The 14,993-nt window shown below is 44.5% G+C and overlaps 1 protein-coding gene across 4 annotated transcripts in view; it reads right to left on the bottom strand.

Moving 5' to 3' along the window:
* Positions 1-14,993, bottom strand: part of ST8SIA5 (ST8 alpha-N-acetyl-neuraminide alpha-2,8-sialyltransferase 5) — a 75,288-nt gene that overhangs the window by 39,859 nt on the left and 20,436 nt on the right. For all 4 annotated transcript variants that reach the window (XM_040540606.1, XM_040540609.1, XM_040540607.1 and 1 more), the window contains one exon: positions 3,765-4,473. In XM_040540606.1, the coding sequence (XP_040396540.1) occupies positions 3,765-3,895 (131 nt within the window). In that variant the 5' untranslated portion in view covers positions 3,896-4,473. The remainder of the gene's footprint in view (positions 1-3,764; positions 4,474-14,993) is intronic.

Here is a 14,993-nt window from a genome sequence, read left to right as displayed (position 1 = left end):
CACTCTGGGAGAAAGTCGGGCTGTTAGAAAAACAACACTTAGTGAACTCTGCCAGTATAAAATAGGCATATAACAAAGCATTAGTCTGGTATTTTTCCCTTGCCAAAGCAAGCAAGGACAGTCCTATTGATTTCTTCCACGCAACAGGTTGAAAGATGAGGACAGGGACGATTTCAACAGTTTTTAAACTAGTGGCAGTTTCCTGATGTAATCCAGGATTATTCCCTGCTGGCCAAACAAGAGCTCACACAAAAAAAAAAAAAAAAAAAAAAAAAAAGAAAGGCCAGCCCTCAGCTGAGCATCTGATTCAAAGGCAAATTCATCTGAAAGCTGTGCACTGGAAAGATGAGTCAATACAAAAGCAAGGAGCAGCTCTGGATTTAAGCAGAAGTCCATGGCATTTAACCTACTTTAACAGACCAATGCAGTGGATTTTTAATCATCATATTAATCCTAAAATAAAAATAATTACCCCAGAGATTCGTATTAAAGTCCCTTAATTGTATCTCATTTCATCATCCTTTTTACTCGGGATCAGGAGCTACAGAGACCAGAGCTCCCGAAGTTATTCTCCAGCATGGAGTTTAAGTCTCTCGTTAAGACGTTAGCTGTTATGGGGATGAGAGACTGGCCTTGCTGAGAGCACTGACATTCATTTTGCTAAAGGATGGGAAAGAGGAAGAAAAGCCAAAAGGAAAAAGGGGGGAAAAAGGGGCAGGATTCAGCTTTCCAGTAGCACATTATAAAACAGCAGGCAAAGGAGCAGAGAACATTATACAGTGGGTGAAAAATGTGTGAATACCTAGAAATCCAATCTCTGTGTTCTCCCCTTTGCCCGGTGACACCAGGAGCTCATTAATAGCTCATTAAAGGGAAGGAGAGGACCTGACCAGAGGGTGGACCCCTTCTCAAATTCCTCTGACCAGAGTTTCTTTCCTGGAGCATCCTCTCCTACCTGCAGGCCTGCTGTCCCTGCAGCCAGGCCACAGGTGGATGCAGGACCACCAGCCTCCACGGCACCCCCACGGGGAGCTTCGGAGGGTTTATGGCAATAAAACCGGCTCATTTCCTGCTTCTTTCCATCTGTCTTCCATGAAGATGTCCATGTCACTTACTGGGACCAGCCCCTTCTCTGCATTCCCCTGCGCTGTGCCCGAGCTGCTGGTTTCAGCTGTTTGCTTTAGGCCTCGCTGGCCTTCAGCCACTTCCCCCACCTTCTTGCAGAGAAATGAGCCAGCCCTGTGCTCTATTTAGGCTTAAAAGCACCGTACATTCACTGGAATATTATTTCAGGGCAATTTTCAGGTTTCTCTAAATATACTACTGAATTCCTTCCCGCTGCCTTGGGAAGAGGCCCAGAGGCCTGTTATTGATGTTGAACCCTAGCGAGTGAATGGCTTTAGGTTTAGGCAGTGTCCCCAAGCTCCAGCTTGGCAAGCGGCACTGAAACTATAAATATCCCACTTCCCCTCTGCAAGGAGGCTCTCCAAAACCACCAGCTCCACCATGGTCCCTGGGGGTGCACGCTACAACGCGTCCAAGGAGCCTCGCAGCCGGCATCAGCTTCTAGCAGGGCACTGGATGCGGGAGGTTTGTGGAAGGAGAGACCCAGCAAAGGTTACAGCCAGCCCTGCGTGGAGCAGCCGGCAGAAAACCAACCTGGGAACAGTCACTGCAGTGTTCTTCAGGGAAAGAAAAAGTGAAGAAGTGCCTTCATGATGATATTAAGGTAACGATGTAGGCTGGCAGGTAAATGACTTTTATATCGCTAATAACTGGCTGCCTGACACTGCCACATCCTGCATTTTTATTTCTGTGATGGACAGGAACTACCACTTCCCAGCAGAAAGGAGGATCAGTGCTTTCTCCCTGCACTGAGTGAGGGGAAAACCCTCTTTGAGACTTTTCCATGCAATAAAAAAGAAGGAAAAATGACAAATCGTTACAAGCCGGAATGAAAAAAATTAAATAAACAGTGGTTTGCAGTCAAAGAGACAAAATGTAGGCACACCTCCCTCCTTGAGCCCCGGGATGGCAGTGCTGGAAACCAAACTTTTTCCTAGCACATCTGGGAATTGTACATCACCCTTTTTTCCATTCCCTGCTAGCCTCTGGCAACAGGAGAGGCTCCCAGGGTATGAGGCAGGACAGAGACTGGCCACAGAGATCACTCAGTGTAAGGGTTATAGTTGTATCTTCTCACCATTTTAATTTTACTCGGCTATTTTTCATTTCAACCTATAGTTCGGATTTATTTTTCACTGCTCTTATCCTGTTGCAATTCATTTACACATAGGAAAGAAAGTACTGGCTGCAAGGTCTCTAGGACAAACGGGAAAAACTAAGAAAGGAAGGTTAGATGAGACCTCAGTTGGCCATCGAGTCATCCTCTCGACAAGGCAGCTCAGTACTACCCTAGTCTACCTAATGGATCCCAGAAGACCCCAAAGATGGAGATTTTATGCTTTTTTAGCTAGCTTTATCCTTTAAATCTTTAAAAGCTTTCCCTCATGGTTAAACACAAATCTTTCTTGCTGTAACTTAAGCTCATCACTTCTTGTCATCTCAGGAGTCGTCAGAGAGATGTGTTCATTACCTTCATCTTCGCAGAAACTGGGTATTTCAAGACAGTTACCATGTCTCCCCTCCATTTTCCCCAAGGCAAACAAGCCCAGCTATTTGCCATGTTTTCTACACCTGCTGCTATCCTTTGGTTCCTTCCAACTGAGCCACATCTTTCTGGCAGTGAAGTGCCCAAAACACCAGAGTCCCTCAGTCAAGACTTCGCAGGGCACACAAATTGCTCCTGGCTAATCTACAACACTCCTGTCTATACATATTAATATCATGCTTGCTATCCCCCCTCTCAGTGAGAAACATTTGCTGATTTGTCAGCATTTTGCTTGCTCTTGGCACAAGACAAACAACTACATGAGTTGCAAACCTGGCAAGAACCAAACCATTGATCTCTTTTGGCAAATTTCAGCTAAATTCCACTAAAAAATTCCACAGCAGCTGCCTACACTACTGAAATCCACTTACCTCCAAGCCTGTAAGAGAAACAGGCTTTAAATAAAATCATACAAGCCACAACTCTTCAAACTAGATTTCAGTAAAATAAACTCTGCGTGGGTCAAGGTTAAATACTCGTAGATCCCCACTGGTGCTTGCTGTAATAAGAGCAGGACCACTTGCAGATCAAAGGCTGATGTGCTCTACAACAAAGCAGTCTCAGCAGTAAGCTCATGAGAATACAGCAGTGCAAAAATAAAGTGCTCTCTCTGATATTTGGAACACTAGGATTGCTACTATTGATTTTGGGAACTGCATCATGTTTGTTTCTAATGACACTAAAGTTTAGCCAATGACCACGCTGCCTTAATTCAACCTCTCAAGGCATTCCAGCTTGAATTTACATAGGGTGAAAAGCCTATATGGCAGGGTCTGATTGGGGCAGATACTCAGGTGATACAAGTCAGTCTAGCTTAAGTAAAGTAAGACCTAGATTTTAATAATAGCTGAGGATTAAACCACAATCTAAGAAACACACAAGTCATTATATGCCTACCTGCCCACCGTTCCCAGTTATTAATAATCTATCAGACATTACAGACACCAGATGTGCTCTCCCAGACTGACAACCTATTAATATTGTCAGTGCAACACCGGGAAGTGGTTTGAACCGGTGTAATGGTGAGGCTCAATCTCTGCCTCCCTCCAGTCCCATCAGACAACTTTTCCAGTTCCTTCCCACCCCCCTTTACCTTTTGAGATAGTTTCTCCCGTAGAGGATCTGCTGCAGCAAGGTGACCACGGCAAAGGCGCAGATGAATATGAAGAACAAAGTTCTGTTTCCCAGCAAATCCCTGCTTGACGAAGGGTCAGTGTATCCCATCCTTCTGAAAGACCACTGAAGCTCCGCCGGGAAAAATTCAGTTCATTGTCCCCTTCACGCCCTTTTTGCTGGGAAGCCGAGGGGAACGTTTGCTGGCTTTTCTCTGAGCAATCCAAGGACAACGTATCCCATTGTTCGGCCCTGCTGCCCCTTCCTTGCCCCTTTTGGATGTGAGCTCCAGGATTGTGCGCAATGGCTCGCTTCCACGGTAAAGTTTCCAGGAGATTCAGACGTGGGGAACATCTAAAATCATCTCTCAGAGCTCTTCCAGCGCAGGCAGGCTGTGCTGTGCGAAAGGCATTCTGCTCCCTCTAAGCCTCTCTCGAAAACCCGCTGCTAGCAATTATCTACTTCAATCCCATTTTCATATTCCAGATGGGGGAAGCTGCAAATAAACCAGAAAACTGCAGCCAATGGCAAACACAGGGCGCCGGCAACCCGCGTTGGAAACACATAGTCGTCAGCTCCTCTTTGCTTCTGCTCAGCGATTCCAACGAAATGTGCTTGCGAGGAGACGTGACTGGGGTGTGCTATTATTGAACAAGCATGTAATGATCGTGAGGATTTCATTCAATCTCCTGCAAAAAAACAACAGCAGCAATCTGGTCAGGCTAGCAGGAAAGCTGCATTTTGAGAAGCAGCATGCTGTCCGAACCCTGCCTTCGGTACCGGAGCATTTGCATGCAGAATGCGATGCCTTTGGTTGGACACTGCTCGCTCTCTGGGCTCCTATGTTTCCCCTGGTTATTCCTCCAGAGTAAGCGTAAGCAAGGTCACTGTGCATCTCTTCAAGGACAGAGCTCTCAGCTCCTGCATGCTGATTTATTGGAGGCTCTGAGTAGCCTCACAGCCGCAGAGAGGGAGACTGCCTCTCGGTGCAGGCTCTGAGAGCCATTCATTTAAAGAGACAAATATTCTGATTGTTCCTCCACCGGGAACCGTTCTCTTTTGAAAGGACAAAGCAACAAGACCTTGTCCACGACCATCACAGCTCCTCTAAAATCTCCCCTTTGTCAGGAGGGGCTCAGTCCTGCTCCCAGGGAAATCAAGGGCAGTTTTCTTGCCAACCTTAGTGAGAGCAAAATCTGCCCCCAGCCTTCAGCTTCTTAAGGTAAGTTACAATGCAAGCTTTAACCATGAATGAGATGTCAGGGCTAGGAGCTTGTTTGGCCCCAGTAACAGATGGGGATAAGGATTCTGACAACAAAACATGGAAAAAAAATCCCTTGTCTAAGGCAACAGGAAGATCTTTACTGGAATAAATTTTCCAACAGCTAAATCAGCGTAAGCAAAATGTTCTGGTGCACCAGCTGCCCAGCTGTGCGAGCAGCAAGCAGGGACTCTTTCCGGACTTTGTCTCAGCTGCACTTGTGCTGCATGGGACAAAGGACCAAAGGTAACTTTGTGCAACCTGGTCAGCCCTGTTCCTGAGCCAGGAATAGTCCTCAGCATGAACTAAGGCAGTTACAAGAGCATTTAAGGTAGGACCTGGTCACGCTGACCTTCTGCAGGCAGGAACCCCCAGGGGAGCTCGAGCCCTTCGGACTCCCTTGACTTTGTGGAGAAGGTACAGGGATCCCGCCTCTCATACCCCCTTCGGTCCCTTCCAAAGCTCCCACACCTGCATTGTGAGCCCTGCTAGAGGCTTCAGCTACCACCTGTGCATGTAACAACTGTGGTCAGCCTGGGTTGGGTCAAAGATTATCCAGCCCAGTGCCCTGTCCCTGCCAGTGGCCAGGGACGGATGCAGAGGGAAAAGCAGAAGAAGGAGGCAAGGACAGTGCAATACTTTCCTTGGAAACACTCTCCCAACATTGCATGGTTTGGGGTCAGAAGAAAAACAATATTCTGGTTAGAAAAATAACTGACACGGATGCACTGGCTTCCACTGTACTGGGAATAACACATCGTACTGGGAATAACACACATACTGGGGGACTGCAAACTAAATAGCAGCAGCAGTTTGATTCCCTCTCATCAAACTCACCAGCTGCAGGGCCAATTACATTGCTTAAACAATCGGTTTGTGTAACCCCATATAATGCTACAACGTTTCTGTGTAGGAACCATACCCCTTACATCACATATCCTCTTTCTCCACAGTAACAAAAAGCAGTGTGGCTATCAGAAGTCCCAGGCTGGGACCCCAACAGATACTATACAGGCAGATTTGCATGAGGAAGCTGAGAAATGAGGCCAGGAAGGACACGTGTAGGAAAAGGTACTTAATGTTTTGTTTTGTTGGATTTTCACTGATAGCTTTGAAAATCCTTGCTGAGAAATGTGTCTCAGTTGCTCCAGGAGTTAAGATAACAACAAAGTATCTCTGAGCAGAATTTGGCAACTTCTGCCCTTCTGTGCGTGCAATGCCAGTTTTGCAGATTTTAATAATCATCTAGGTTTTGGTGAAAAACTCTATTCCCCTCCATTCAAAGTGATTTGTTCTTGAGATAGTGCACCAAGCTCATGGGTCTGGCAGCTATTGCTCATCCTGGACTAAAAATCAGCTTGAACTGCAGTGAACTGCCTCAAATCACCATATACTGTCAGTCACTCTTTGGTTTGCTGAGTCTTCTCATCCTTCTCTGCTGTATCAGAGCTGGCCAGAAGACATGATATGATATATAGATGCTTATGTGCAGGACAGCTGCATCCCTAAGGCAATAAGCAAAGCATAAAGATATATAAATGGAGAGGTCTTCCTGTGCCATATCTTGCACAGGTACCACTCCTGATGTCACATGTCGAAGAAATCTGTTTGCAGCCTTCAACCCAGCACTACAATTACATTGCGGAATTGAAAGCAGAGCAGTTCTGTGCAAGCAGAAAGAAATAAGATGTCTATTGACAAATTTTCAAAGGACACTCAAGGTTGCCTGCACTATTTGTTGGGAGTGAAACCGGCCAGTGAAACCAGTGTGCAGAAGGGCTGAATGAGCAGCGGTGCCAGCACCTGCTCCCAGGGGCCTTTTGAGAGTTTGACTTGTCAGCTAAGGGCCTCCTCAAGAGCATCAGGCCTTTGCAGCAAGTCAAAGAGATTCATTTTTTTTTTTAATGCTTTTACACTCTGCACTTAAGCAAGCAATGGGCAGGAAAAGAGCCCCTCCAGAACGTGAGAGGGGCCTGGGGAAATGGATTTCATAGTAAGTCATGTTTCAAACATGGATTTGCTGGGCACAACTAGGCATCAGGTGCTGCTTGCAGCCCCATCTGTTAGTCGCACAGGCACGGCCTCTGCCACATGCCATGTGACTGCAGTAACACTATAGGTAACATATAGGGGGGCCACACCACACCATGCTGTACTCAGCATCATGCCAGAGCTAGTAATTAACACCACACAGTAAATAAGATCTCTTCCATCACCAGGGAATGGGGTATCACTTAGCAAGTATCAGCTACTCAAAAATACCTCTCATGAGATGACGACAGAGAGATAAGCTGCATGATAGGGACAAGCTCAAGAAGGGTATTCCTATATAATTTGTTGAAGTATGGACTTAGGCTAAAAACGAAAGTGGCAAAATGGAACTGCTCGTAGCCCTATCTCTGTGTATTAAGCTGCTGGAAGACATCTGTCTTAAACACTGCCAGCCTTTGTTTGTTGTATGTGAGCTGCCTGCTAAATACCATCAGAGATAATCCATCACAAGAAACTCCTCCAGCCTGAGCAGCGAGACCCTGAGCCCTGTAACACAAACATGAACATGCTCCGGACAGTGATACCTTCCACTGGGAGCTCATTGTTTGCTCCGTCCACCTGAAGCAGAAATGATTTTTTTTTTTTTTTTTAAGAACTTAAAATTGAACAGCAAAGACAAAGAAATTCTGGCTAACCATTGAGCTCCACACAAGGAAAGCTACAGCAGCAAAAGGACAGAATCTGGTAGGCATCAGGCTCTACTTCTCCCACGCAGGTGACAAACACTTCTCTGCTGAAAGGACAATATGCAGTTCTTATTTCTGAACTGCAGTTTATTTTGTAATGCAAATGAAACAGAGAAATTAACCACTGATAGGCAGGTCTGACTGGGAATTTTCATAAGTATCTTTCACTGAACCTGTCATTTCAATCAGAGTTTGACTGATTATGCACTCTCGTTTCAGCTGAAAGCAAGGGCATTTGGTGTCTTGGATAGCAGGATCTGTCTTGTTGGTTGTTTAAATCATGGTACACATAACTGAGTATATTAAACTCACAGGATCATACAAGCTCAGAGTAAAGCAAAACATGCTTCACATTCCCCTTCAGGAATTTTTCTCTTCCTGCCTGCTCAGCCACTCTCCACTCTTCTTCATGACTGTTAATAAACATTAAAGAACTTAACACAGCAGAGTATTAGGAGCTTCATAAGGCTCTATTAGAACAATGTTTACATCCCATCTAGTATCTTCTTTTTTCTCTAAATAAAAAAAAATAAATCTAGTCTACTTACAGTTTCTACAATGCTTGTGTCAGCTGCTAGATCCCTGATCTTGCAAAGCACTGCCACATAGGTATATGCCTGGAAGGTTTTGCTGAACATGAAACTCATAAACATATGCTTATCAATATTAATTCTTTTGCAGATATCAAATATGAATTCATTAGCATAATCTAGTGCTTAACACAATGTTTAGTCCCCATTACTACCATTAATCGGTATGTCTAAACTGGGATATTAAAGGAAGCTGAAAGGATACAGCTAAGCTGTAAATGTTTATTTCCTCCAGAGCTAGGCAAAGGCACAAGGGGATGACAAGGGCTATGCTGGCACCAGAGCTACCTGTGGAGCTGCCTGGATTGGAGGACACGTCCTGAGGATAACATATGGTCTGTACACTGGATATCCGTTACATCATCATACAGTTTCCCTCTAACTACGGCTCTCATGGGTACGGTCAGAGAAATTACCTCCATGAACAAAATAACTCTTTTTTATACTGCTGACAATATCTTGGTTGGAAAAGGAATGAGGTCTTCTTGCTTGTAGGAAGCTCTAACACCACAGCTATTGTTCTGCACATTCACTATTAACAGTTGCTTATATAGCAGGGATTGCTAAAAAGTGTATAAAAGTGCAAAATTAAGCAGAGCTCGATGCTAGGCGAAGCCTTGCTCTCCCAGTGGTGTTTCCAGATTTCTAGAAAATATAGGCAGTGTCACTTGAGTTTTACGGTCCTGCAAATGCTCACAAGAACCTTGCAAATCACTCAGAATGATGGAAGCTCAGTTTCACGGTAGGGAAAAAAAGAAACAGAATCAAATTGCTTTTACGGGAATCATCTGTTAAAAGCATCAGCCCAGTTTTGGGGCACCACATGGGAGCCCTGGATTTAGCATCAAATCAACAGGACTGAGGTGTTGCCAGAACCATACAGGGGCTGGGGGGTTTCTATGGGTGACTCTTACTCTACCCCAAGCAAGTCATAACTCCCACTTAGTTCATAAAAAAACAAGCATAAAACTTTCCAGTGAAAGCCTATAAAAGTGCTGGAGTCAGCCGCACTCATATTACAAGTGTAATGGCAGTTGAAAGTTTTGAGATTACTTTTTCCAGAAAATATTCTAGCTGTTAAGCAATGAACAAATGTTTCCTATGGTCAGAATAAGGATCACACATTATCTAATGGTGACAAACCCAATTTATATTTCTTCCACTATTTTAAGAACACAGTTTTACAGCAAAAATAAAAATGTTAATTTCAGACATTAAAAAACCTAAAATGTGGCATATAAAGTTAGATTTAATTCACAGAATTAAATGTGACAGAAAGAATGTCACAGAAACATTGTGGCTCTGATTTTGGCATATGTTTTGTCATCTTAGTATATTCCACTATTCAGAATAGGGGTAAAGCCGGAAGAAGTAAAGATTCCTCTGCATACTAAGCCAATTAAGTCCTTCAAAAAGTTTACACTGTACGCTTATAACCAAGATGTAGAAGACACCTACTACAGAAACTGATTTAGGCTACGGAAAAGTTACCTTCGCCTGTATACCCCAGTCCTGCATTGATTTTGCATTCAATGAAATAAAGTATATACCTCTTGCTTTAACCATCAGCTTCAATCCCAAGAACTTCCAAGTGGGCCAGGCATTGACCTTTTATACCAGTCTTCATGATGCCCTTCTACAGCACGGATTACATTACTAACCACACACTGGATGCAACAGCTGTCCTCTTGGATAGTCTACATGATTACCTGAGCTACTAGTCCAGGCAAAGCCAGGATGTTTTCAGACGCAGTGTGATTTTTTGAATCAATCTTAAATCTTACATACTTCAGTCCATGACATAAATTCAAAAAAAAAAAAAAAATATGTATATATAAATATGTATGTATATATATATGCCTGGCTTCTGTGGTCTTCAAAAATATCCACTCTTCCTGAAATCTATTTTATTTTGCTCTTCTGGCCCTATGGAAGTGCTCATTGGAAAAATGGACAACCAGCTGTCAAGAAAGTAATCTCCACTCCTGCAGTACTGTGACTAGCCACATCCTTCTGTCCCTTTTGTGACAGCGTGGATCCAGCTTGTTAGCTCTGCACAGCGTCCAGTCTTACGTGCGTGTGGTTACAGGCATGACTATTAATAAAACTGGCAACCCTTCCAAATTCCTTCCTTTGGAGCTGTGATCTGTAATGAATTCCTCTGTCATGCTTAGAGACCACTCCCGGAGCAGGACTGTGCCAGGTGCTGTGGCTGGGCATTAGCAGAGTCAGTCCTTGCCATGAGAGTTTATAATTTCTGCAGGCAAGAAAGCAAGGTGAGGGAAGGACTTACGAGCTCCTTTTGGCAGAGAGCAGGAACTGAGGTTTGGAAGCAGCGGCTGATAGCACTGCAGGCCCAGACCCCAGACCAAAGAGGTGCTTGGCTGCAGTGAACAGTCCAGAGCTACGACTCGGATAAGGACTTGCAGGGAGATGGGACTAGGGGTTATCCTTGCCTGAACGCAGCACGGTCCCCAGGGAAACCGCAGCCACACCTGAGCCCCATTACACTGAAGCGAGTCCAAAACCATCCCCAGGCTGAAGGTAGTGATCCACACCTTCCTTCCCTGTTTGCACACCCAGATGCTCCCTGAGCCCAGCTGATACACTGCTGTAATTATCACTAGCTATGACTAATTAATGTCTGACCAGGCATGCATCCCCCACAACACACTGCCCAGAAGAAACCCCGTAACTGACCCCATTAACACGTGCTCTATTCCTCCTGCTTCCAGTGCTTCCTCCCCAGCTCTGACAGTCAGTACAGACCCCTTTCCACGGGCCAGAAAGTTGTGCACATTTATCAGCAGCCTTTGCTGGTGGTGCTGACCTTTTTCTAGACAGCCTGCAACAGGTTATTAATTTAAATAACCAAGACGACAGCAACTCAGTTGTGTTTTTTCTTTAAAAACGTAAAAGAGAGAAGACAGAGTGGTAGTTTATCCACAATACACTATTATCCCCAATGCAAGGAGTTATGACAGCATCTGGCCGATGGGATCCGGTGCCCTACACGTAGGGGTTAAAGAAATGCCTTTGACAGGGAGAGACACCCCAGGAAAGTTCTCCCCTGAGGAGAAGGAAGCACAGCATGGCATTTAGCCAGAAAAGGGGTGTTTTTGCTGAACATCGCCGTCATCTTTATTTAACCTTCGCTTTCAATCAGCTTTTTTGTTTTCTTCCAGGTGTATCTAGCAGCTCCTCTGGAGCTAAGAGGTTTGTAGGTGTTTTTTTTTCTTTTTTTTTTTTTCCTGCAGCGTGGGCAGGAAGGTATGTGGGAACTGTAATCCAGTCACTTCAAATCACATGAATCTGAAGCTTGAAAGGAAAAATTATAATAAATGGTACAGACTGTCAGGCTCGGTGCAATTCTCAATCAATTAAAGCTTATTTTAGCATCAGGGCAGTTTAGTTTTGAGAAGTTCCCCTGGCACTTTGATACTTTCATGTTATTGCATAGCTAAAAAGGTCTTGCTGGGAACAAATTACTCTCGGTGCGTATTTTCTGAGCTGCGTTTTTCGTTTCTGTTAAATGACAATAAATAAGATCCGCATGAGCAAACAGCAGCAACAAAATAGCTAGCGGCAGTGAGTGACTAAGGCTTTGGCCCCGGGTAAAGAATGAAGATAAAGCTCGGATTCAAGCACGGCAAAACATGTTTGTTTGGGCTGAGTCTATAAGCATATTCTTCAGTGCATCTAAATTTAAATTATGATTCGGTATGTTGTGATATTAAACAGATAAAAGTCACTGGTGAAAGTATTCTACATCAGGTAGATGCCTTTTTTTTTTCTTTTTAATAATTTTAGGCGTTATATCTGTATTTTGGATCTTTGTTTTGTGATGCTATATTGATTCCCATTTCACAGATGTGGATGACACAGGAACAACCAAATCAGTATTTCTCTTTTGCAAATCTGTGCAGCACATAAGAAGATGAACCAGAATGCCAGATTTACGTGGAAAGGACCACAGGTTCAAAAGGAGACTAATTTATGAGGAAAGACCTTCCCTGATGAGATAATAAAAATCGAAACTACCGTTTGTGGGTCCCCACAGTCTATGAGAGTAGCTGGCAAACAAGGACAATGCTATGAGTTCACTTCTATTGAAATCACAAAATATCTGCTTTCAAAAATGGAAAAGAGTCATGTGAAATCTTACCCACCTTTTTTTTTTTTTTTTTTTTTTGCTGTGGCAAAGACAAAGAGGTTATGAAGCATATATGTTATACAGCTGCATGCTGTCATTATAAACTGACTGAACTTATGCTCTGAGGTTCAACAATGAAATTTAAAGAAAGGTGGAAAGACCATATGACTATTATCCCTCATCCCTTTTTAATTTACCACTTTCTAGTTTCCTGCTGTCTGTGAGTTCCTGTTTCTTGCTTCTCATCCTTCAGGCCTGGAGCCACCCCTCCCATACACTGCACTGATGAGTGTTTCTCCATTTCCTTTTCCCAGCTGGAAAAATGCACCATACCAAATACAAACCAATAGAGAACTAAGGCCTTGCAGAGCAGCAGGGAATTATTGCACAGCCTTCAACATCTAACAGCTCGCGTTCAGGTGCTTTCCCCTTGCCTCATATAGGTTCGGCTTGGAAATGAAGGAAGCTGTAGTTCAGATCTCTACACACAGCAGCTCTCTCCTTTCGGGAAAGGAAGGACGTGTCTCCTTCTGCAGTGTTGCTCCTTCCAGTTGATGAAGCAGATGAACTTACTGGAACTGCAGAAATCAGTGCTTTCACAATAAACACTGTGCTGGAGCACACGAGCTTAGTTTAGATGGTCACCAACTTGCCAAGGATACATAACTTGCTCTGGGCCACACACCCAGTAAATCCCTGCCAGCTCTGACTCGCCCTACGGAGAGCAGAGCTTGACTCTGAACGCTAAATACGTGCTTAAATTCACCAGCTGCTGCCTGGAACCAGGACATCACCCTTCCCTAGCACATGCAGGAAAGCCATTAACTTCATTTCAAGTGTGTAGCCCTTCCTTGCCATCCCCACTCTCCCATCACAGCACGTCTGTGCTCTGGAACTTGCATGTTCCTCTTCAATTATCCTCCCAGCTGCTCGTGAAAAGTTACACACTCCAGTTCAACGAGACACATCCAAGCTGACTTCAAACATCAGCTCCAAGTGTTTCATACCCCATTCGTTTTAATAAGTTATTAATATTAAAAGACGCAATTAAAAATCATCAACGATTCCCTAGCATGCTATTTTTGCAGAACTACCCAGTTTTTTCTTGATGTAAACCCCTACATTTCGTCCCAGCAGGCGACAAGCCAAGCCATCCTTATCCTTGTCCCAGGGGGGACAACAGCCCTAGCTATCACTTGTTAATCAGGAGGAGGTTTGTGCTCATCTCCGTGTTCCACCAGGCTTCCTTCATGACTTCAGGCAGAGCTGTGCTGCAGTGTTGAGATCTCCAAGCTGGCCTGGGAAGGCAAAGCAGCACTTCTGTGAAAGCATGGCTGCTTTCAGCACTCAAATGGCGATCTCTGCGTGGCACGGTGGGGTCATCTAGCACCTTTTCCCCTCACCTTACAGTCCATATGCCATGCAGATGAGCATCTTTGCCCCTCTCAGCACCTCTTCCCGCATTTGTGACTTGGCAATCGTAGCATTTCTTGGCCTTGCAGGGTTATTGCAGGAGTAACGAGGACAAATGCATGATGCTTTCCACTTCAGGCATAAGGCAAAAATACCTTCCTGCCTTTTAACACATGGCTTCGTCACTGAGGACTGCAAGAACAGGATCCACCTGGCTGGGCACTGGATTCTGTTCCCTAGGTGCTGCCCTACTGAGCTGCTTTACATACCCTGAAATCTCCTGGTTAAGACAGAGAAGTATCACATGGGGTCCCTGCTATAGTAGCAACCATGATATGCAGGTATTAATAGCACTAAACACAGATGCAGTGTTCCCACTGTACATTTATGTGCCTACAGCCTACCTAAACCCCCTTAGATGGGATTTAGTCGATACACTCTGTGGAGTCTAGCAGGTCTTTTCATCCTACAGTAAATTCCTAAGCTATGCCAAATGAACCACATCCTAAATATACCCTTCTCTGTCCTCACTATAAGGGGAGCTTGGGATGGCCAGCTCAGTCACAGGCATCTGCGTGGGTACCTGGGTGGACGCCTACAAGTTGGTGAGAGGGCCAAGCATGAAAACAAACTGCAGTTAAAGCTAAATAAATAAGATTAGGAAGTGAGCTATGCATATTTCCCACTTAATATTTAAACCACTGAAAGTGCCTACATTAATTCCAGTAAAAGCGTCACAGAAGCTGATGTTTGCTACAGAATTTCACCAAGATTTCAAGTAAATGTTCTGGTCTTTTTTCTCTCTTAGCTCCTGAAGGTGATCATCAGCAAATTAATAAAACATACTTTCATGCGAATGAAAAAACACATGCCAGCTTTGCTGCTGGCGTTCTGTCCACATGACTAGTGCTCCCCTTTGCTAACCCTCCTCTCGCAGTCAAAAGGAAAACGAGGCAAATCTGGGAGCTGTGATATTCCCTCCCCTTCCGTAACATCCAAAAAAGGTCTGGGGTGAGGAGAGGAGGGGAATTGCATTACCAGATAGCACAGTAAT

Source organism: Cygnus olor, chromosome Z (assembly GCF_009769625.2).
Source record: "Cygnus olor isolate bCygOlo1 chromosome Z, bCygOlo1.pri.v2, whole genome shotgun sequence".
Taxonomy (NCBI): domain Eukaryota; kingdom Metazoa; phylum Chordata; class Aves; order Anseriformes; family Anatidae; genus Cygnus; species Cygnus olor.
The sequence above is the reverse complement of the archived record's forward strand: the minus strand, read 5'-3'. Positions and strand labels throughout refer to the sequence as shown.